The following is a 25476-nucleotide window of genomic DNA, read 5'->3' as shown; positions in this document are numbered from 1 at the left end:
TATCGCCCTTAAATCCACTTCCTGTGTATTTAGCTTCAGAAACAACACTATGTCCTGGAAGTTTCTGCGGTGTTTGCAGAATGCAAGGTTTTTAAAAAAGAATTTACAGACTTTTCTGTCTGTCCACAGATGTGCGTCAGTACAATATGTTCCTGACACAATCTCTGCTGCTCACGGTAACTCATTTGCTTACTCAGTAGCAATGAACTTGGAAAGGGCACCTGCTAAAATATATATCAAAAATAATTATGACATCTTGAAAATATAACAATAAAAGATACCCTTTAAAGATTACTTTAAAAATACTTGATATGGATTCTGTTTATGGCACCAAGGATGATTAAAGGTTAATACCTGCATTGACAGAAAAGTGGATAAATTTGTTGTCAATACATGGATTGAGAGGTTTTGATGCAAAGAAATGCTCACTATTTCACACTCCATTGCATGAAACAGATCCAACTTTCCAAATAATATCCAAACTGAAAGCATGGACAACAATGACCATAAGACATCACAACCTCCTCATCATGCTCATTGTTAAGAGGAACATCCACATGTACACTTTAATTTAGGATCAAAATTGCACAGTCATACAGTACACAGTCGAATGTATTAAAGGCAGCCAAGTGAACTGTACTTCTTACACGTCACATGTTACATGACCGGCTACCCCATAACCAGTGCTTCATCTATTAAATGACATTTGTCAATATAATATATTTATACTATCAAATGAAGAACAGTTTAAATATATGTCAACATCCGAGAAATACTGCTAAATATCTATTGCAAGCTTTCAGTAAGAGAAAAAAATTCTTATATGAAAATTTTCGATAACATTTATATTTGTTGTTTTACCATTGAAATTTATGGCGAAAGTGACTTGTAGACCCAAAGGGTCAGGTGTTCTAATTATTGTTTTTATATCTCACTGTATCATGTGTATTATATAATATTTTGTGAAAAACACATGCCACTATAATAAATAATTTACTTACTTACTTACATGTAGACATTGCACTAGTACATATGTATTCTACACTTACAGTGTTTAAATCACTTGACACTTGAAATACTAAGTATCTATTTCAGATTTAAATTTGCTAGCGTGAGAAGCTTTATGGTTTGAATTATCTCCTCCTAGCCTTCGCCACTATTATCTGGTCTACTGGTTTTTTTTTAGGTCAACAAGAGAATATTTCTGATGTCACAATCTGTCAGCTGTAGGACACATGCTGGAAGGATCAAAATTTGCAATTCATTTAATATTATTGGTTACTTTTAATTATTTGTTTTGGAAACATTATGTTAATGTCTATTCATCTATTATAATGCTGTATCTTTTAATCCTTTTCTTTCTCTTTTCAGGGGAGACAACTCGTATGAATTTAGTACAAGCTGTAAATAATGCTTTAGATATTGCATTATCTACAGATCCATCAGCAGGTAAGGGAGATAACTCTTCTGTCTTTATTCTTGAATAAAACTCATCTTGATTGCTCAGATCTAAAAATTTGAAAGCAAAGAAAAGTGTAACTATACATGTACTGTATACAATATTATATAAACAAAAAGAACCTTTGGTTAAAAAAAATTAAATGTTAATGCATGTATTAAATAATGACATAAGAAGAAACATCTGCATTCACCACATCATTTATGAATCTGTTAGAAAGGAATGTTCCACTAGTTGTCTAGTAAACAAAACTTTAACATGTTTAACTTCCTGATTTAATACTGAACTAACAAAATGATATTGATATTTATAGATTCTCTTCTATTAACAAAACAAGGGGAAATTATGCATTGTATAAATATAGATAAAATGTGTGTAATATGGTCAATGGCAATCATGCTGTATCAGCTAACCGTGATGATATTGATATCAATCCCAGTTACAAAGGCTTAATCATACCTTTAATTTTCATGATGTCATTGTTGCAAAAAGCAGAGTTCTTGGAATTATATTGGTGTCTAAGGTTGATATTCAAGAGATAACTGTATTGTTTTCTAAGCTCAGACTGCATCAATTGGGGATTTCATGGTCGCAAATAAAGTTTACTGGCAACACGTTAGCAGAGACAGTAAACAGATATTTGCGACCATCAAATCCCCAATTGATTCCGTCGGAGCTTAAAATACAATATTGTTATCTCCATTCTAATGAAACTGACAGAAAACAACGTTAAAACATGTATTTAAAATATGTCAAATGCCGTCTGCGTTTGCACATGCGTCCCATAACATCAATTGTCAATTGATGCCATGTAAATAAGTGACGTTATCCAATCAAAATGAACATTACAAACGGTGTTGCATTAGAATTTCTATTGACACATTTTGTTGGAGAAAGATTTTATTCTTCTCAGGGTTCTCAACAAGGTGAGTAGATCATAAGTCCTGGACTCGTGAAAACCTGTCCAGACTAATCTTTTTAAAATAAGTGAGTCCAAAGAATGGCAAAGATGCTGCATCAATATCTCATTATTTTATATCAAAAGTTTTAAAATATTCTAAATTTTATATTATTTCCTTGCATTTTTTTTTTTTTTTTTGGTCATAGAGACTGAAGTAATAAATTATGTAGTACAGTAATAAAATTTCATTTTACTGATGAACTGGTGTTGACAAAAAATGATGAGTCCCTGGACAGATTGTACTTGCCTTCAAAAATTCTTAATGTGAACATTGCTTCTGATATTAATTTGATATTTGATTTAAATCTATTTTTTTCAGTGTTGTTTGGAGAAGATGTAGCATTCGGTGGCGTATTTAGATGTAGTGTAGAATTAAAAGATAGATATGGCAAGTTTATATTTTTAGGCGAAAAAAAACATTTACTGTACAAAAATAAGATGAAATTTATTCTACAATCAAGAAATTTACCAATATGATTTTATATTAACTAAATTAAATACTAAAATCAATAAATCCTAATTTAAAGTGACCTCAAGAATCCAGAGCATTTTTCAGACATCAACCCAACAACACAAGTAGAAAAAAACCTTCTAGATGTCAACTAAAGTTTTCAAGAAAACAATCTATTAAGGGGGTTCGCGGGTCTAAATCATTTATATAGGATTTCTCTTTATTTTTTCTATAAATGAACTTTATCATATAGTTAATAGAAAATTAAAATAAAAAAGTGGGGTCACCGTTCATTTGCGCTCACAATCTGCCCTCGAAAGAAGTATACATTTTTGTAAAGGTGGTTGAAGTAATAGGAGAAATATAGGTAATATCGAAATAAAAAAGAAATTTATTACAGAAATCTCTCAAATTTTACAATAATTTAGTTTAAGTACAGCTTATATGGAAATTATATTAAAAAATATATGTCACCGATGAGTTAAAAAAGATATTTCAATTTTAAAGCCAAAAAAAGGACATTTTTCCACCAAAGGGAGATAATTTGGAACTTTTTCAATGATGTACACATTTTAAATGTCATCTGGGGCCAACACGAATTGATTGTTTTGAATGATTTTTGTACCATATGATAAAGTAACAACTACAAAAGGTAATAAATAAAATTTGTAGTGAAAAACAAATGTTTATTTTTTTCTGAAATTTTTATACCCTCGAGCCTCCTTTAATATCTCAATTAACATTACAATGCTTTATAATTGGACCATGATCTCTCTTTTAAAGATCTGGAGCCCAAAGCATTTTTAAGGGACATCTGTCTGTCTGGTTGTCTTCACATTATTTTTACTGCATGTTTTAATAGACCAAGGGAGATAATCAGAGTTAATTTTAGACAGAAGAGAATAGTGTCATGTTTGTTTTCATTAAAATTTTTATTTTTCTACAGGTCGTGATAGAGTGTTTAACACACCCTTAAGTGAACAAGGTATTGTAGCCTTTGGTATAGGAGTAGCTACAATGGGTTCTACAGCCATTGCAGAGATACAGTTTGCTGATTATATTTTCCCAGCTTTTGATCAGGTATTTCAAAGAAACTTGTGTAACTGTACTTACTGTACATTATGTCTTTTCATTGGATACCAACTTTCTGTGATTTCTTGGGAACAAGAGAACCTGATTTTTTTTGATTTTTCTATAAGGTTGTATGCACTATGCAGAATTTGACAAAACCAAGAATCAAAAATTAATAAAGTTTTCCTATTATGTGGCCAGCCTTTTTTATGATTAAAAGAAAACAATCAAATAAAAATTATATATTTTTTCATTTTTTATATTTTACTGATAGATAGACTTAGGATAAATAATTAAGATTTTATTTAAATAAGTCCTGGATTTTTTTAACATCATAACTTTGTCAAACTTTCATGGAATGTAATGAAAATAAGGCAGGATCTTCTTCAAGATCAAGAATAAGCTAATGAAGAAAATGTGGATTTTTTTTATTTCTTTTGATTTTATTGATAAATGGACCAGATTGTTGGCAATCAACATTACAGTTACACATTAACATTGACAGCTGTAATTAAGATACAGAGTTCCTCAGAATTTTTTTAATTTTTGAATTGGGTATATTACTCGTTTTATTTCACTTGACTGGGCGGAGTTTAACCGGTTCCCTCATAATAAACCAGTCCATCTATAGATAGGTGTTTTAGGATAAACTCATCAATGAAGTGCCAGTCATTGTTTTGTAAATTCCTTTGATGACACTGATAGGTGATTAGAAATCAGTAATAATAATAAGGCAATCATCCATATCACACACTTCTTCAAATAGACTGTACTTATGCAAATTAAAAGTAAGTTCCACCTGATCAGTTGAAATAACACTGGTAATAACTTCTATCATGTCTATTGATATTTTCAGGAGAGTTTTTTACACAAAGTATAAAAAAAGGTAATTTCCTAAAGAAAGTTTATGACAGTATATCTGACAGCTGAATATTTAGAAAGAAAAAAATGAAGTTAAAAGCAAAAAGTTTTTAAAATACTTGTTTTGTTTTATTATATTGAATTGTCTCCCTTTACTTATTTTTTTTTTCATATTATCAGATATCACTAGAGGATGTTTTCTTTTCAAAATGTTCCAAGTTATGAACTTTTTTGTAACTTCTGGCCTTTTCCCTTGATAATGAATTAAAAATTATAAGGAACCTCAGTCTACCTATGAATAGCTAGCTCTCCAGTAAAAAAAAAGGATTGTTTCTAAAAAAAATTGTTATGGTGTAATGGCCTGTTTTTTTTGGGGGTAAAATTATTTGTGAAGGGTGTGTTCCTGTCTTCATAAATATTTGCATATATTTTTTCAGATAACAAATGAAGCTGCAAAGTTCCGATATAGGACAGGAAATATATTTGATTGTGGAAAGCTTACGATTAGAGCCCCAACAGGAGCTGTGGGCCATGGGGCATTATATCATTCACAGAGTCCTGAAGCTTTCTTTGCTCATATACCTGGTATAAAAGTAAGTTCCTCATCATAGTTACCTTGTAGAGCCCCAACAGGAGCTGTGGGCCATGGGACATTATATCACTCACAGAGTCCTGAAGCTTTCTTTGCTCATATACCTGGTATAAAAGTAAGTTGCTCATCATAGTTACCTTGTAGAGCCCCAACAGGAGCTGTGGGCCATGGGACATTATAATATCACTCACAGAGTCCTGAAACTTTCTTTGCTCATATACCTGGTATTAAAGTAAGTACATTTGTTGTAACTCATCATAGTTATTGTGTAGAGACGGTCCACTGAACATAGAAAATGATAGTGCGAGTGGGGGATTCGTGTACTGAGGACACATTCTTGTTTTGTTACAAAATTATGGCACTTAAATCTTTTTAAAAAAAATATGTATGCTGAAAAACTGTTAGTTCTCCTCCTAAAATGTGCATTTGTTTATAAGTATAAATTACAGTCCATTGTTTTTTCTAGATGAAGATAACTAGTTCTATATGTTTAGGTTGTCATGCTACAAAAAGGAAAATAATCTTTTTAAGATATTCCAGTTTGAGTATTGACCGTCTATCAGGTAACTTTCAACCTTTTTCTGTAGGTTGTGATCCCTAGAGGACCCCACCAAGCCAAAGGTTTACTATTATCATGTATTAAAGACCAGAACCCTTGTATATTCTTTATAACCTTTAACCTTTTTCTGTAGGTCGTGATCCCTAGAGGACCTCACCAAGCCAAAGGTTTACTATTATCATGTATCAGAGACCAGAATCCTTGCATATTCTTTGTAACCTTTAACCTTTTCTGTAGGTTGTTATCCCTAGAGGACCCCACCAAGCCAAAGGTTTACTATTATCATGTATCAGAGACCAGAATCCTTGTATATTCCTTATAACCTTTAACCTTTTTCTGTAGGTCGTGATCCCTAGAGGACCTCACCAAGCCAAAGGTTTACTATTATCATGTATTAGAGACCAGAATCCTTGCATATTCTTTGTAACCTTTAACCTTTTCTGTAGGTCGTGATCCCTAGAGGACCCCACCAAGCCAAAGGTTTACTATTATCATGTATCAGAGACCAGAATCCTTGTATATTCTTTGTAACCTTTAACCTTTTCTGTAGGTTGTTATCCCTAGAGGACCCCACCAAGCCAAAGGTTTACTATTATCATGTATTAGAGACCAGAACCCTTGTATATTCTTTGTAACCTTTAACCATTTTCTGTAGGTTGTTATTCCTAGAGGACCCCACCAAGCCAAAGGTTTACTATTATCATGTATTAGAGACCAGAACCCTTGTATATTCTTTGAACCTAAGATATTGTACAGATCTGCCATTGAAGAGGTTCCATCGGGGGATTATACAATACCTTTAGGACAAGCTGAAGTTCTTCTAGAAGGTAGGCTAATACTGTAGATTTATTTACTATTGTTGCTACCAATTTTTGTAAAATGAAGAAAATTACATTTTGGTTGATCATGTTGATACTTGATATTTCTGTTATGCCTCAACTGAATGTTATTAAACTTTTACACGATGCTTAATACCAAAATCTCAGATCAAGTACATATTGAATTGCATCACTTTTACCATTCTACAGTTATGTCCCTTTATAACTTTATATGATATGCAGGCAAGAGCATTATCTGTCTCCCAAGGACACATTTCCCATTTATTTTATTTTGTCATATTTTATATGTGGATAGATAACCTTGGTAAAACCTTTCAGAATTTTGGGTCCTCTATGTTCTTTAACTGGCCTTTTAAGTTTTTTATTTGAACCTCACTGATGGGTCATTTGTAGGCAGATCACACTTCTGGCGTACAACATTAAAGGCTTGATATCTGAATGGGTTTTTTTTACTAATAAATCGAAATTTTTTCAATTCAATATTTAATGTCTCAGTTAAAATATCCATACAGTCTATGATGAAAGTTTTTCGGACATCAGTAATCAATAATTATAAAGAAGAAGATGTGGTACTCTGTCAAATCATATTGAAATTAAACAAAACTTGGACAGATGCTTTGTTGTGATCGAAAGACATCTAAATTTTGAAGAAGAAAAATATTTCAGTGTTATACACCCAGGGCTCTTTGACATAAAATGGTCAGTCCATCTTGTATGGCTACACTTTGTACCATAACTCATTTTGCATTTACAAGTTCTGATAAAATTTAATCACCACATTAGAATTGATGAAAGAAAGTCCCATTTCAATTTTGAAGGTTTCAATGTTTTATTCATTCCAGATTTGGGGCTTTATTGATGGAAAATTAGACATTTTCTCACAAGTTATACAATAACTCAAAGTTCCTGTGATAATTTTTTTTGGGAATATTCCCACAGAGCTAGAATAGATGGATGTAAGTTCTCTTTCAATTTTCCTGAATGTCACTTTTATAATTAAAGAGTAATGGGACTTTAATCATGATTATTGCTTTTGTTATTTCTGAATTATTGGACTTATTCATGATTGTTACTTTGTAATTCCAGAGTAATATGACTTTATTATTGATTGTCACTTTTGTAATTTCAGAGTTATTAGACTTTAATTATGAGTGTCACTTTTGTAATTCCTTAGTTATGGGACTTTTATTCATGGACAACTGAGAGTTTTTAGCTCACCAAGTGAGCTTTTCTCATCACTTGGCGTCCGTCGTCGTCCGTCGTCTGTCGTCAACTTTTACAAAAACCTTCTCCTCTGAAACTACTAGGCTAAATTTAACCAAAGTTGGCCACAATCATCATTGGGGTATCTAGTTTTAAAAATGTGTCCAGTGACCCGTCCAACCAACCAAGATGGCCGCCATGGCTAAAAATAGAACATAGGGTAAAATGTAGATTTTGGCTTATAACTCTGAAACCAAAGCATTTAGAGCAAATCTGACAGGGGTTGAATTTTCAATCATGTTAAAATCTATCTGCCCTGAAATGTTTAGATGAATTGGACAACCGGTTGATGGGTTGCTGCCCACCCAAATGGTATTTTTAAGGAAATTTTTCCGTTTTTGGTTATTATCTTGAATATACTATTATAGATAGAGATAAACTGTAAACAGCAATAATGTTCAGCAAAGTAAGATCTACAAATAAGACAACATGACCAAAATGGTCAGTTGACCCCTTAAAGAGTTATTGCCCTTTATAGACAATTTTTAACAATTTTTCATTAATTTGGTAAATTTTGTAAATTTTGACAAAATAATTTCCTCTGTTACTAATGGGCAAAGTTCATTATAGATAGAGATAATTGTAAGTAGCAAGCACATTCAGTAAAGTAAGAACTTCAAAAACATCACCATCACCAAAACACAATTTTGTCATGAATCCATCTGTGTCCTTTGTTTAATATGCACATAGACCAAGGTGAGCGACACAGGCTCTAAAGAGCCTCTGAGTGAGTAGTTTAGGTGTTGGGAACAATATTAGATTACACTTTTCTAACATGTTCATTTTACAAAATTTATCTGGGAGCTTATGCTCTGATAAATTTTTGACCAATCATTTTGGATTTTATGCAAAAAATAGGTATTTACGCAGTCTAATAGTATGTTGCTAACTTTTGATAGTAATTATTTTTATGCAGTGCAAGGTTTATTTTCTGATTTGTCAACTACAGATTTGTCTTTATCCATTTATGTGGTTAGATTATTTTCTTTTTATGGGAATAGATTAGTTTGTCATATATCATTATGCACTAGCTAAAGTACACTTCAATCAAATAACTACAATGTACAATCATTACACTGAAATATCTTTTGATTTTGAAAATAAGTGTTTGCTTTTCCAGAGTTATTGGATCTTTAACTGTCTATTAAAGACTATTTTTACATATCATCATTCAGAACCTTATTAAAGTTATTGCCCTAAGGGTGACTATTTTATCTATATTTCTGCATTTCTGTCTATTATTCAAAGAGGGAAAATTATCAGCCAACTATAAGGTGGGTCTCATTGGGGTCTAAGCGTGACACGGGATTGCCGAATTTTGGTAAGCTTGGCACGGGAAAGTCAAATTATTGTGTCATGAAAACAGAAAATGAGGTCAACTATAAGAAATATAAATATGACTGAAATTGTCAGTTAGCTCTTGGTAGTTTCCACTGAATGACAGATTTTTTCTGTAATTTGCTTACAGAAACTAGTCATAATGATCTACTAGGAATTAATTTAAGATGTAAACAAGGCCAGTAAGTAAGTGTGCTAAAAAAAATTAAATTACACTTAGGAATTTTCTTGTTTTTCAATATTCATTAACTAATCTATCATTAAAACAAAGTTCAACAATTATCAGGTACCTGATTTGAATTCTTTATTTTACAAAATGTTTTACAAAATGTTTTATGAATGATTTAATTCAAGGTTTTGTCCTATAAATTATTAAAGTATATATGCTTTATCAAAATAAACAGTAAAAAATGACAGACAAGATTGAGGACACAAGATGCATGCATTTCTATATATATAGCTACAAGTAGTGTAAATCAGAAATTATTGCGTGCCTTCATTATTGCAATTTTTAAATAATTGAAAATAATGCATGATCATAAATTACTGTTATTCAAGGTTGTGATGGTTGTCTATATAAAGATTCTACCACTGCATCGAGTGTGATAAGATATTTATCCACTCCAGACATTTAAATATTTAAAATTTTACTATCAACATGATCAAGAGTTGATATATATCGTATTACACGAAATTTGGTGGTGGAATCTGTTTCTCTAATGATTTTTAAACAATATGCAGAAACATTCAATACTTCTTTTCAAATGATCTGCAAAAAGATGTGTTCTTTCTATGTGACGTCATCAGGCATGGTTGCCTTTTTTCATGCCGTCACAATAGGATATTTAGAGGAAAGCAAGAAAATTGGATGTCATAATAAATTTTGACCAATGAAGAACTGAGATCAAACAATTCACTCGTTGATGTAATATAGATTCCACAACTGCAACAAGTGTATTACGATATTTCTCAACTCGACAGTTAAATTTTAATATTTAAAGTGCGAAACTTGCAGAGCTTTTTATACGACCGCAAAAATCGGAATACTTATAGTTTTTGCACTCTAACTTTAGTAAAAGTAAATAGAAATCTATGAAATTTTAACACAAGGTTTATGACCACAAAAGGAAGGCTGGGATTGATTTTGGGAGTTTTGGTCCCAACAGTTTAGGAATTAGTGGCCAAAAAGGGCCCAAATAAGCATTTTCTTGGTTTTCGCACTATAACTTTAGTTTAAGTAAATAGAAATCTATGAAATTTTGACACAAGGTTTATGATCTCAAAAGGAAGGTTGGGGTTGATTTTGGGAGTTTTGGTTCCTACAGTTTAGGAATTAGGGGCCCAAAAAGCATTATTCTTGGTTTTCACACAATAACTTTAGTATAAGTAAATAGAAATCAATGAAATTTAAACACAAGGTTTATGACCACCAAAGGAAGGTTAGGATTGATTTTGGGAGTTGAGGTCCCAACAGTTAAGGAATTAGGGGCCAAAATAAGCATTATATGCTTGGTTTTCGCACCATAACTTTAGTATAAGTAAATAGAAATCTATGAAATTTAAACACAAGGTTTATGGCCATAAAAGGAAGGTTGGGTTTGATTTTGGGAGTTTTTAGGAATAAGGGGCACAAAGGGTCCAAAATGGAACTTTGTTTGATTTCATCAAAAATTGAATAATTGGGGTTCTTTGATATGCCGAATCTAATTGTGTATGTAGATTCTTAATTTTTGGTCCCGTTTTCAAATTGGTCTACATTAAGGCAAAGGGTCCAAAATTAAACTTAGTTTAATTTTAACAAAAATTGTATCCTTGGGGTTCTTTGATATGGACCATAATTTGGTATTTGGCCTTTGGTTTCTTTTTGTATCCTTTTTTATAAGTTCTAAAACTTTAACTTTTATTCTGTGGGTTGTGTTGGTGTTAGAATAGTATTAATGGAACAATTGAGTTTTTCAAGAAAAAATTAATACATTTTGATTCATCGTTTACGTGACAGGAAACCAATCTTTATTTTCTCTTTTTTGCACAATATATTTCAAAAGACATAAATGAACACCATTACTAGTGTTACTTGCTTCATGTTAATATTTAAAATCTATTTTCAATGTTAAATTAAAGGTTTTTTTAAACGCGACAGGAAACCATAAGAAACGGAAAGCATTTTTTTAGTTTTATTTTATTGCAAAATCTGCTTAAATTAATCTGAACAGTATACTTTTTCTTAAAATCCATCTTAAATGTAACAGTATTATAAAACTCCTAAATATGTGCTTGTTTTGAAAACAATTAGTACAATTTATTCAGAAATTTCCATATTTTCTTCATTGATAAAGGATACCATAATCGTTGTATCTTGATGTTTTAGCCAAAAAAATGTATTTATATTTGGTTTTGAAATTCCAGTTATATACAATTTATTCCAAATCATTGGCAATGTAAAATTCTTTAAATCCAGTAAAGAAAAAAACTTTTAACTTGGAACTAAAATCTTTAAAATAGGCACCATGTGATATTTGTGACCTGTACACCATCTACATGGTTTCCACATTTTAACCTACTTTAGTGGGCTAAAATCAATAAAGTACTTCCTTTCAAGTCATGCATGGTAAAAGTTTACTTCTCCTTTGACAAGTTTATTGCGTTTCTGAAAAGTATTTGCAGAATATGATTAGAACTTAACGACAAAAACAATTTTAATAAAAAAAAGGAAATAACTGGACTTCTGTTTCGTGTGAAATGTAACGCATAACGATAACGTCATTTTCTAACTTAATTATTACGAAGAACAAAACTAGAATGTAAATCATCTCTGATTTACCTGTTTAAACATCTCGCGAGAGTTCATATTTGCATATTGTTATAAAGAATTCTATTACAACAAAGCAGATTACATCATCTAAAATTTGCATTACGAAATCGGAAACCAAAGTAACGCTAGTGTTCTTACACCTGCTAAAGAAATACTTATAGTTCTCGGCATTTTCTTCTGACTATTCATATTGGTCGATGTTCTTTATTATTTGAAAGCAAAAGTTACGAATTTGCCAGTGACGATTATCTATAAACCAGTCAGCGTTATGCACTTTGGAAGCGAAAAGTAACAAAAATACGGTCGTATAATCTTTGAAATTTGTTAATTTCAATTTTTTTTCTAGGGAAGAGTAGCATACACTTGTATATTGATAAAAATAAAGGCATCTTTAGATGTAGTTACAACTTTTCTTACAGTAATACACATTTTTATCACTTTTCTATCGTTATAGGAAACAAGCCCAATAGCAAATTATGGTCCATATGCTAAATCTAAAAATGTACTTAGATTTTTTATTATTGGCCCAGTTTTCAAGTTGGTCCAAATCGGGGTCCAAAATTATCAAAAATTGAATAATTGGGGTTCTTTGATATGCCAAATCTAACTGTGTATGAAGATTCTTAATTTTTGGTTCCGTTTTCAAATTGGTCTACATAATTAAGGTCCAAAGGGTCAAAAATTAAACTAGGTTTGATTTTAACAAAAATTGAATTCTTGGGCTTCTTTGATATGCTGAATCTAAACATATACTTAGATTTTTGATTATAGGCCCAGTTTTCAAGTTGTTTAAATCAGGATCCAAAATTATTATATTAAGTATTGTGCAATAGCAAGAAATTTTCAATTGCACAGTATTCAGCAATAGCAAGAAATCTTCAATTGCACAGTATTGTGCAATAGCAAATATTTTCAATTGCACAGTATTGGGCAATAGCAAGAAATTATATTGGAGTTATCTTTCTTTGTTCAGAATAGTAGTTGAATCAACTTAAATCATTGTTTTATACAATATACAATGTATATTCACTTTTACTACAACTGATAAATTAAAACAATCTTTACCATTCAGTGATAACAAGCACTTTATTTTACATTTTAATATTTTATGATGTATTTAAATGAGTAGTTATTGTTGCAAACTCCATTGGAAATTTGGTAGAATCTTAATTTTTGGTCCCGTTTTCAAATTGGTCTTCATTAAGGTCCATGCAAAGGGTCCAAAATTAAACTTAGTTTGATTTTAACAAAAATTGAATCCTTGGGGTTCTTTGATATGCTGAATTTAAAAATGTACTTAGATTTTTGATTATTGGCCCAGTTTTCAAGTTGGTCCAAATCGGGGTCCAAATTTAACTTTGTTTGATTTCATCAAAAATTGAATAATTGGGGTTCTTTGATATGCCAAATCTAAATGTGTATGTAGATTCTTAATTTTTGGTCCCGTTTTCAAATTGGTCTACATTAAAGTCCAAAGGGTCCAAAATTAAACTAAGTTTGATTTTAACAAAAATTGAATTCTTGGGCTTCTTTGATATGCTGAATCTAAACATATACTTAGATTTTTGATTATGAGCCCAGTTTTCAAGTTGGTTCAAATCAGGATCCAAAATTATTATATTAAGTATTGTGCAATAGCAAGACATTTTCAATTGCACAGTATTCAGCAATAGCAAGAAATCTTCAATTGCACAGTATTGTGCAATAGCAAATATTTTCAATTGCACAGTATTGGGCAATAGCAAGAAATTTCTAATTGCACAATATTGTGCAATAGCAAGAAATTTTCAATTGGAGTTATCTTTCTTTGTCCAGAATAGTAGTTGAATTAACTTAAATCATTGTTTTATACAATATACAATGTATATTCACTTTTACTACAACTGATAAATTAAAACAATCTTTACCATTCAGTGATAACAAGCACTTTATTTTACATTTTAATATTTTATGATGTATTTAAATGAGTAGTTATTGTTGCAAACTCCATTGGAAATTTGGTAGAATCTTAATTTTTGGTCCCGTTTTCAAATTGGTCTACATTAAGGTCCATGCAAAGGGTCCAAAATTAAACTTAGTTTGATTTTAACAAAAATTGAATAATTGGGGTTCTTTGATATGCCAAATCTAACTGTATGTTGATTCTTAATTTTTGGTCCTGTTTTCAAATTGGTCTACATTAAAGTCCAAAGGGTCCAAAATTAAACTAAGTTTGATTTTAACAAAAATTGAATTCTTGGGCTTCTTTGATATGCTGAATTTAAACATATACTTGGATTTTTGATTATGGGCCCAGTTTTCAAGTTGGTTCAAATCAGGATCCAAAATTATTATATTAAGTATTGAGTTTTCAAGTTGGTTCAAATCAGGATCCAAAATTATTATATTAAGTATTGTGCAATAGCAAGAAATTTTCAATTGCACAGTATTCAGCAATAGCAAGAAATCTTCAATTGCACAGTATTGTGCAATAGCAAGAAATTTTCAATTGCACAGTATTGTGCAATAGCAAGAAATCTTCAATTGCACAGTATTGTGCAATAGCAAATATTTTCAATTGCACAATATTGCACAATAGCAAGAAATATCTAATTGCACAATATTGTGCAATAGCAAGAAATTTTCAATTGGAGTTATCTTTCTTTGTCCAGAATAGTAGTTGAATCAATTTAAATCATTGTTTTATACAATATACAATGTATATTCACTTTTACTACCAACTGATAAATTAAAACAATCTTTACCATTCAGTGATAAGTGATAACAAGCACTTTATTTTACATTTTAATATTTTATGATGTATTTAAATGAGTTGCAAACTCCATTAGAAATTTGAATTGAGATCAGTTTTGGGAAAAGGGAAAGGGGGAAGTGAAATAAAAATGGGGGGGGGGGGGTTAAATTTTCTCATTTCAGATTTCATAAATAAAAAGAAAATTTCTTCAAACATTTTTTTGAGAGGATGAGAGGATTAATATTCAACAGCATAGTGAATTGCTCAAAGGCAAAAAAAATATTTTAAGTTCATTAGACCACATTCATTCTGTGTCAGAAACATATGCAGTTTCAACTATTTAATCACAATCCAAATTTAGAGCTGAATCCAGCTTGAATGTTGTGTCCATACTTGCCCCAACCATTCAGGGTTCAACCTCTGTGGTTGTATAAAGCTGTGCCCTGTGGAGCATCTGGTTAAATAATTAAAATTTAACTGTTGAGAGTAGAGAAATATCGTAATACACAAGTTACAGTGGTGCAATCTGTTTCTCTTATGATTTTTATCCTTCCTTTTCATAGATTTGAGGAAAGTTTTGTAATATTGATGTGAAGTCATCAGGCATGGTCGCCTTTTTTCATGACGTCACAATAAGAAAATTCAGAAGAAAACAAGAAAATTTAACGTCACAATTAAATTTCAACCAATCATTTGCTGAGAACAGATTTTTCTCACACCGGTCAGGAAATGTGAAAATACTACAAAAATTAGAGAAATGAAATAAATCAACATGTCAGGAAAGGGATAAATTGTGTAAGAATTAGAGAAATAGATATATATACACATTGAAAAAAGTATTGCAACACCAAATTGAAATTCAAATTAAAAAAACACTCTTTATTTTTTTGTAATATAATTTGTTGAAATAGAACTAGTTAAACATTATTTAAATATCTCCTGAGTTTATTCAATAAATATTGACTCGATAAGTTCTTATCTGCACATGCAGCTACTGTACTCGTAAACAAGACAACAGATGTTTTATCCTAATTGTTTTCAACACTTTAAATAACCAAGTTTATAAAGTTATGTGATTGAACTTATAACTGCAGCAAGATGGCAGATAATCAGCATGAGAGAAGCAGGTATGTCGCTGTGACAATTGCACGTACAGTTGGTCATCACCATTCCACTATAAGTTGTTTTGAGAATAAAAATCAGGCAACAAACGATGTGAAAGACCTTTCGAGATCAAGAATACCCCCTATAACATCTGCTAGGGAAAAGCAAGCATAATGAAGGTTGGTCAGAAGGAAACTCATTGCAAACAATACAATCCTAAAAAGAGAGTGATGACCATATAGGAGACTTTAAACAAGAACTGTTCGAGATCGGCGCATCGCTACTGGTTATTCTGTGATAAAACTATTTCAGGGACCTTTGCTTACGAACAGACACACAGTTGCCCATATCCAATATAGTGCAGAAATTAGCATTGTGGAGGAAGCTCCATTGTTCCAATGGAATTCGGTTTATCTTCCTTGACCCGATCGTAGCCCGACTTTGAACCATATCGAGCATATATGGGACACTATTGGGCGTATAGTGCACGAAAACACACCCAGTTCAAACACATCATGAAATAAACAATACCCTTCGTCAAGAATGGTTGCTGCTACCTTAGCAACAATTAGTCGACTTATGGCAGGAATCAGAAAACATTAAGATGGGGTTATCCGTTTGAATGGGGGCTGTGCACAAAGTACTAATTCTTTGGGGTATAACGATCAACCATGATGTGAACAATCATCTTAAGATTAATTTTGAAAAGGCTGACATTGTAAAGTTCGACTACAGTAAAAGTTGTAAAATGCGTTTTTTGTACAAAAAAACACTTCATTTTGTTATAAAAATTTTGGTTAGATAAAACTTTTTCATGCATTTTTTGTTCGTTTTAATGTCAATGTTATCATTAACTACGTTTCAATATTATTTTACAAATATTTTATCATATTCCATATAAAATAAGAGACTGATTTTTCAAGTTTTAAAAAATGAAGGTGTTGCAATACTTTTTTCCATGTGTATATATATGTATGGCTTGCTAAAGCTTAATAAAGAAAAAAATATTGAAAATGAGATATAAAAAAATGTCCAACTATAAACTGTATCTAATAAATGATTGAATCACAGCAGTAGCAATGCTTGATTGATTCATTTTCCCCCTCTATTTGTACTATTGAGTGATTTGTAGCTCTTGTAGGTCAAAACAAAAAAAATACAGTTAAAAGAAATGCCAAGCACTTTTGTTAAGTGAATTTGTCAAAATCATTGCATCAATTATTCATCGAATAGTCTGTTATGATAACATACATATTAAATGAATGATCATTGCTAATTTCATTTTCCTTTTAGGTTAGATAATTTGCATAAACGATTAACTTTTTTTGTACAGAAAGTTCAAGCTAGAAATGTAGGACAAAGTTCTGTCAGTGTAAAAATGAATGATCTTTGGTATTTTATTTACGTTCTTTTTATGGACAATAATTTTCATACAAGGTCAAGGATTTATATAATCTAGTAAATAAAGTTACATCGTAATTTTTTTTAACTTCCATTGGTTAATGTCTTTTTAGAAATTAATGATCTTTTTCTTCTTTCTATTTTAAGAAAATATTTGTTGCCACGTAGTACGATACTTAATTGCAGGACTTTACATACATTAATGATCTTTGTTTTTTAATGTTTTTTTTTTAATTTTGGAAAATTATTTTGCATATGATAGGTCAAGGAATACTCTAGTTCTTTGAAGTTCTTGAATCTTTGATCAATGTCAATGTCATTGTACTTTACTGGTGACTCATTATTTTTAGCCTCATGAAGGTCAGGATGGGGTTTACAGAATAGAGAATAATGTGCAAAAAGTGCTGAAAAAAAGTATCCAAAAATAAAGTAGTTCAAAATACAGTATTGAGAATGATAGATAGAACTTTATTTAAAATTACAAATAAAGAAGTAAAGTAAAAAAAAACACTTTTGAACATGTACAAAAATGGTGGGTTTTTTTAAATCAAAAAATCAAAAACTGTCTATAGGTGTGTAAAATATGTACCCCCTCCACCAACTACTTTAGGGGGACCCACTCCCATTTCAGATAATAATGTAATTTATTTAGGGTTCTACTTATGAAATGTAAAGGAAACATTGTTGAGATAACAAAAAAAATCTTTTTGTTTCTTTGGCTGGAATAATGGAGAAAAAAAATTTGGGCAACTGTGTTTTCTTTTAATGAATTTTTAAGGTAAAGTGATTATCTGACTTTTTGGTTTTGAAAATAGAAAAGTAATTATTTTATTGGGTATACGTAACTGTTGGGGAAAAAAGGATAAATGGTGAAAAATTTATGAAAAAAATAGGAAGACTTAAACAGTTTTATATTATGAGACTATGTAAATGAAGTCATTGATTCATGACGTAAGAATAGAGCATTCTATTGGAAAATGAAAAAATTTGAAACTGAAAATCGTCAAAACATGAAAACTAAGTAGGAATAAATAAAAACTGAAACTGAAAGGCTTCGAAACATGATTTTCTTCAATAATAAATATTTGCATAAAGGGCCAAAATATGGTAAAAAAGATATAATTTCAAGCCCCCATGAATTATTTCTTAAATATAATCTGTTACAGATGCTACATGTATCATGAGGAGAAGCTGACCATGAATGACATCACAGACATAATAACAAAAATGAGTCAAGTAAAGATTTTTTTCCATCATCTTTCTGTATTAGTTTCTCATTTCTATTTATAGGCGATGATGTGACATTAATTGGTTATGGAACTCAGGTACATGTATTACGAGAGGTAGCTAATATGGCGGAGGAAAAATTTAATGTCTCATGTGAAGTGATAGATTTGAGGACAATATTACCTTGGGATGAAGAAACTGTGATAAATGTAAGTAGATTTGAGGACAATATTACCGTGGGATGAGGACACTTGGATAAATGTAAGTAGATTTGAGGACAATATTACCGTGGGATGAAGAAACTGTGATAAATGTAAGATTATTATGCTCTAGGTATCCCATTCAGCCAATCCAGAGCAGTTCCACTTCACTTTCTTTACTTTTTTAGTTTACTGTAAAAATAAGAAATTATTGCATGCAATTATAAGTGCATTTTTTTTTTTAATTTACAAAAAAACATGTTTGATTTTTTGGATTTTAAAAAATATCTGCATACAGATATATGTATCAGTTAACAGAATAAGACTTCTTATTATTTCAATACACAGTCAGTCACATTATTCACATAAATATAAACCTGGCTATAATTTCTTAATTTAATGTAAATCACATAAAAATCAATAAAAACAAAACTCCTTGAAATACTCCATCTCTATCATGACTATCTAAAAATGTCTAGATGCATGTCTGCACACAGCGTTTTTAGATTTCACAAATATCCTGTACTTGCATCTGTAAAACTCAAACTCAATATATTCACTCATCATGCTCATAATGAGAAGACCAAGACTACTATAATTTTTAATCAAGATCAAATTTTGGCAGCTTGATACAGCAGAAACTTTGTTATTAAACTATTTAGATTAATCATTTTGACAAATGGATGGTTTCTCATGATTAATAACTTTCTAAAACTATTCTGGATTTCTACCAAACTTGGACAGAAGCTTGTTTATGATCATAAGTTTGGTAGAAATCCAGGATAGTTTTTTAATTAGAAAGTTATTAAAATTTCAAAAACCTTAACCACAGAGTGAATATTTGTGGATGCTGCAGACGACGACGTAATATAGGATCGCTATGTCTTGCTTTTTCGAATAAAGTTGCAGGCTCAACAAAAATGATGATAAAGCAATATAATTGAATACTGGTAAAACTTTCTATGACCTTTGATCTCATGCTCTTCTGTAATTGCTAATTTTCAAAATCACAAGAAACCATGCATTTGTCAAAATGATGAATTTTTGTTAAAATTTTGTACCTGTTTATACATGTTATATGTATTTTACTTACAAATATGGACTTAGTTTTTCTTCCAGCTAGCATTAGTTACAGTCTGCAGTTAAAGTTTTTAAATCATTTATTTGATTCATAAACTATCCTGGATTTTTACCAAACTTGGATAGAAGCTTCTTACAATCAAAAGAGAGGAATAATTTTATTAATTTTTTTCTTCATTTTTGTTGCGATTAACAGCAAAAGTAGGCGAGAGCCGCGAGACCCTGGGTTCCACAGAACCCTTACAAATTTTAGGTGGTACAAATCAACATAAAGTGCACTCTACTAAAAAATTAAGGTCTAGAGTTCTGTTTTTAATTAAGTAACTGTCAAATGTCATTTTAAAATTTTAAAAATGAAATAATTATGGCATAGCAATACAGACTAGTCTTAATTTCTATGTACCCATTATAAAAGGAAAATGACACTATTTAATTTGGTTGATCAGAAGTCAAAACCGTCACTGCTGATAAAACATGAAAAATGTGTGTTTCTTTTTTATTTACCTGTATGCTCGTGGAGTGGAAAGTCCTCCAATTAGAACTCTATGACATTTTCTTTGAAACATTTGTGTTAATTTTTTTTTCAGTCTGTAAAGAAAACGGGTAGATGTATAATTTCCCATGAGGCACCAATTACTATGGGAGTGGCAGCAGAAATAGCAGCAACAATACAGGTATGCTTTACCTTATCTTTGTATCTTTGTTTTTCTGTCAAAGGAAACACATCAGACCTTCATTGTCATTTTTTAACAGCCTTTTGGGCAAACTGCAATAAAATCAACTTATGTCAGACTTCTTTATTCACTTGCCCTTATCCCTTGTGCAAAATCTGAAATAGTTAATGCAATCTTTATCTATTAACACAACCCTTAGTTAGATATAAGAAGATGTGGTACGAGTGCCAATGAGACAACTCTCAATCCAAGTCGCAATTTGTAAAAGTAAAACAATATAGGTCAAAGTACAGTCTTCAACACAGAACACATGTGTCAAAGGAATTCTTATGATTTCAAACCAACCATTGTACAGTGTAACCTGTGTTATCCAACACACTTGGGGTCCCGAAAAAAATGTCAGATAAAGCAGGGTGTCGGAATACTCAGGTTTTTTCTGAAAGGATAGGCATGTTTTGGGACAATGAAAATGTGTCTGTTAAAGCAGGAGGTTGGAATACGCAGGTGTCAGATTGAGCAGGTTACACTGTACTTATATTGATCAATAATTATATTATGGTAAACCCTTTAAATAGCATAAAATAAATACAAATGTAGGTTAATAAGGAGATTAAAAAATAATTATGATATTTTTTCTTGTCTGACTTCTTTTTTCACTTGGACAATCATACAAACAGTAATGTTGAGCTCTGCAAATCAAGGGAGACAATGATCATCTTTACCCAAAGTGCTACCAAGGGCTTTGATTTTATTTTTTTTTTGATAGTAAGGAATTTATACCATATAAATGTATTAAAGTCATTTAATCATGTTAATCATGATATTAGAATTATAGAAAATAAGGATGTTTTAAAATATATATTTTTTATTTTTCAGGATGAATGTTTTTTGAATTTAGAAGCACCTGTAATGAGAATATGTGGTTATGACACTCCATTCCCTCATGCATTTGAAGCTTTTTATTTACCTGACAAATGGCGGTGTTTAGAGGCAGTTAAAAAAATTGTTAATTATGGATAATGTAACTTATAGATGCTGTGATACTGAATCTCAAAATAGATATTTGTTTCTCTTGTGTACTGTGGATTCATTATTTTTCGTGGAATTCCAATTCCGGTGGATTTCGTCTGTAAATGTGAATCATGGATTTCAATGGTGAACAAAATACATTTTTTTGAAGGCTTACATGGAAGGTTACAAAATACCATTTTCCTCAATTCACAAAAATTGGTTACCACAAAAATAAATAGAACCCCAGTATAAGAAAGTTGTGTATGCATTGGTTCCAACATGGGAGACTGATCTTCATTTGCTACAGACTAGAACGAAGGAATCTTTGATGTGCCATTTAATGATGAAATTTTGTCAATGTCACTAGAACTTTGAAAGAGTCGTTTAAGTGCAAGATTGGCATGTTTCAATGCCAAATGGAAGTGAACTTTAAAGTCTTTTATGTTGATCAAGAAAATAATTTTCTTTAATTAAATACCCTTCAGTAAACTTAATGCACCTTCATAATTATGATAATTTGTGTTCACTTATTATGAATTTAACTGGCAAAAGTCTAGGATGTTTGTTACTATATATATGATATCAGGAATCCTCTGGTTTTATCCACATTGTGCCAATAAAGTTTGTACCTCTTGTATGATGCTTTAATGAAAGTTATTTACCAATCTGCATAAGAATCAGATAGTAGTCAAAACATGACAAAAACCTGCTCAAGTTTACATTTAAGGTGGTACCTAACACTACAGGGAGACAACTCTGTAAAATCAGCAGAACGTTTTAATGACATTGTGTTCTCAAAGGAATACTAAGCTTCTCAATGATCAAAACAAGTTTTTGTCAAACTGCTATATAACCAGTGTATTTTTTCTGATTAAACGGTTGGTTCAATTTTTTTGAATTTTTTTTATTTTTGTCAAAGGTTCAAAGTAAATACTTTGTCAAAATTTTATGAAAATTAAACGAGCCAAATTAATTTTAGTGAAAGTGTTGGGTACCACCTTAATTCAGTTCAAATTGTAAAATAGTGTACGACTATATAACATTTGTTTTCCTTTTCTTTATTAGGTATTTCAAGACACAATTTTGTTGAAATGCACTAGAAATTAACAATCAAGAAATTAACGATGATGGGTAACTTATTTTGAAATTCTTCTTAAATGCTTGATTCCTACAAAGACTGGCACTGTATAAGAATTCTTTTTTTTTTATCAAATTTATACATTTTATATTGATTAAGAATTTGTGCAAGGGCATTACATTAAAGCATTATTATTTCATTTTACTACTAGATCTTTAAATACTCATATATTTTCAATTAAATTTAGATTAATCCCTTTAATTTGATTTTTTTTATCACACCAGGGCCTGAGGCAATTCCATCTTTTTATGGAGCTTGATTTGGTGTTAATCTAGCCTTTTTACTGCTTCCAATAAAAAAAGGAAAGGGGGTGTACACCCACTATGCTCCCTGGATCTGCCACTGGTCCAAAATGATCCACAAGTTCAAATGTTCAACAATTTGCAAATTTTAAAAAAGGATTGAATGCTGATTTTTTGTCAAACTACTATATAACCAGTGTCATTTTTCTGACAAAACTGTTGGTTCAAAATTTTTGAAATTTTTATATTTCTGTTAAAGGGTCAAAGTAAATACTTTTTCAAATTTTATGAAAATTAAACAAGCCAAATTTATTTTAGTGAAAGTATTGGTACGGTACCACCTTAATCGTAATCTCCAAAATAAAATTCCCAGTAATTAAAGAATCTGATAAATATTAATATTTATCTTACTAGCTTGAGATGGCCATACATTTAAATTCCATAGACTGTCAAAGGTCTTTGATATATATATATAATGTTGTTTTATATGCATTTAAGACCATGACGTTTTTTTAGTTATTTAGTTAAAAAATATTGCTTATTTATGAATAGGGTGATTTTTAAGCTGATTGATGAATGTTCCATAAGTGAATGAAGTTGAAAATGTCAAGATATGAAAAAAATATAATTGTGTGTATTTTTGATAAACCAATAAACAAGAAAAAAGTGTGTATTATTTTTGTGTTGTACATTGAAGTAGTTCACAACCACATTTACATTTGTAATATTAATTTCTCTCTTATTATGTGTAATAGGATAACTATATTTGATATGTGCGTACCTTGCAAGGTCCTCATGCCCGTCAGGCAATTTTCACTTGACCTCGACCTCATTTCATGGATCAGTGATCAAGGTTAAGTTTTGGTGGTTAAATCCATACCTTGGATACTATAAGCAATAGGTCTACAAGGTATCCAACTGGCAGGTGTCATCTGCCTCATTTTCAGTGGTGAAAGTTTTTGAGTTTTGGTCTTTTTTCTCATACTATATGCAATACATGTAAGTCAACCATATTAGGTGTATGAAAATATTTAATGATGTACATGTCAGTCTAACAGATTTTATTTGACCTCAACCCCATTTTCTTGGTTCATTGATAAGTGTTAAGTTTATGTGTTTTGGTTGTGTTTTTCATAAACTATAAGCAATAGGTCAACTATATTTGTTGTATATAAAAGGATTGTAAGCTGTACATATCTGCTTGGCATGGTTCATCTGACCTTAACCTCATGTTTAGTTTTCTTGGTGAAGTCTGTTTTTTAGAAATTATAAGCCATTGGTCAACTATATTTAGCGTATTGAATGATTGTAAGGTGTGCATGTATTTCTCGTTTGGTTTATATGACCTTGACCTCATTTTCTTGGATCATGTTTAGTTTATGTGATAGTTGTAGTAAAAGCTTTTTAATAAGAACTATCAACATAATATCAATGGTATGTAAAGAAGGCGAGACATTTCAGTGTGCACTCTTGTTTTATTTAAAAGAAAACCACAGTAAAAAAATGAAAATAGAAGAGACTATTATTGCAAAATGGGCAGTTTTAATACGACCGCAAAAATTGAAAAATTTTTGGTCGTATATTGGTATCACGTCCGTGTCGTCATCGTCCGAATACTTTTGGTTTTCACACTATAACTTTAGTTTAAGTAAATAGAAATCTATGAAATTTTGACACAAGGTTTATGACCACAAAAGAAAGGTTGGGATTGATTTTGGGAGTTTTGGTTCCAACTGTTTAGCAATTAAGAGCCAAAAAGGGTCCAAATAAGCATTATTCTTGGTTTTCGCACAATAACTTTAGTATAAATAAAAAGAAATCAATGAAATTTAAACACAAGGTTTATGACCACAAAAGGAAGGTTGGGATTGATTTTGGGATTTGAGGTCCCAACAGTTTAGGAATTAGGGGCCAAAAAGGGGCCCAAATAAGCATTATTCTTGGTTTTCGCACCGTAACTTTAGTATAAGTAAATAGAAATCTATGAAATTTAAACACATGGTTTATGACCATAAAAAGAAGGTTGGGTTTGATTTTGGGAGTTAAGGTCCCAACAGTTTAGGAATAGGTCTACATTAAGGTCCAAAGGGTCCAAAATTAAACTTAGTTTGATTTTAACAAAAATTGAATCCTTAGGGTTCTTTGATTACTGAATCTAAAAATGTACTTAGATTTTTGATTATTGACCCAGTTTTCAAGTTGGTCCAAATCAGGGTCCAAAATTAAACTGTTTGATTTCATCAAAAATTGAATAAGTAGGGTTCTTTGATATGCCAAATTTAACTGTGTATGTAGATTCTTAATTTTTGGTCCTGTTTTCAAATTGGTCTACATAGTCCAAAGGGTCCAAAATTAAACTAAGTTTGATTTTAACAAAAATTGAATTCTTGGGCTTTTTTTATATGCTGAATCTAAACATGTACTTAGATTTTTGATTATGGGCCCAGTTTTCAAGTTGA

General features: G+C 30.8%; 1 protein-coding gene across 3 annotated transcripts; it reads left to right on the top strand.

The window, feature by feature from the left end:
* On the top strand, positions 1 to 23686 carry LOC139491849 (2-oxoisovalerate dehydrogenase subunit beta, mitochondrial-like). 3 transcript variants are annotated; one of them, XM_071279750.1, is made up of 10 exons: positions 6 to 176; positions 1372 to 1449; positions 2740 to 2808; positions 3818 to 3951; positions 5241 to 5396; positions 6297 to 6330; positions 6644 to 6781; positions 18736 to 18881; positions 20540 to 20626; positions 21503 to 23686. In XM_071279750.1, the coding sequence occupies exons 1-10, from the start codon at positions 50 to 52 to the stop codon at positions 21644 to 21646; spliced, it is 1113 nt and encodes a 370-aa protein (XP_071135851.1). In that variant the 5' UTR covers positions 6 to 49; the 3' UTR covers positions 21647 to 23686. The 3 variants fall into 3 exon arrangements, with proteins under 3 accessions (XP_071135849.1, XP_071135851.1, XP_071135850.1); XM_071279749.1 differs by lacking the exon at positions 6297 to 6330 and adding an exon at positions 6088 to 6121 and having other exon boundaries at positions 7 to 176; XM_071279748.1 differs by lacking the exon at positions 6297 to 6330 and having other exon boundaries at positions 1 to 176; positions 6610 to 6781.
* Positions 23687 to 25476: the final 1790 nt, after the last annotated feature.

The sequence above is a fragment of the Mytilus edulis genome, chromosome 10, assembly GCF_963676685.1.
Source record: "Mytilus edulis chromosome 10, xbMytEdul2.2, whole genome shotgun sequence".
Taxonomy (NCBI): domain Eukaryota; kingdom Metazoa; phylum Mollusca; class Bivalvia; order Mytilida; family Mytilidae; genus Mytilus; species Mytilus edulis.
The sequence above is the reverse complement of the archived record's forward strand: the minus strand, read 5'-3'. Positions and strand labels throughout refer to the sequence as shown.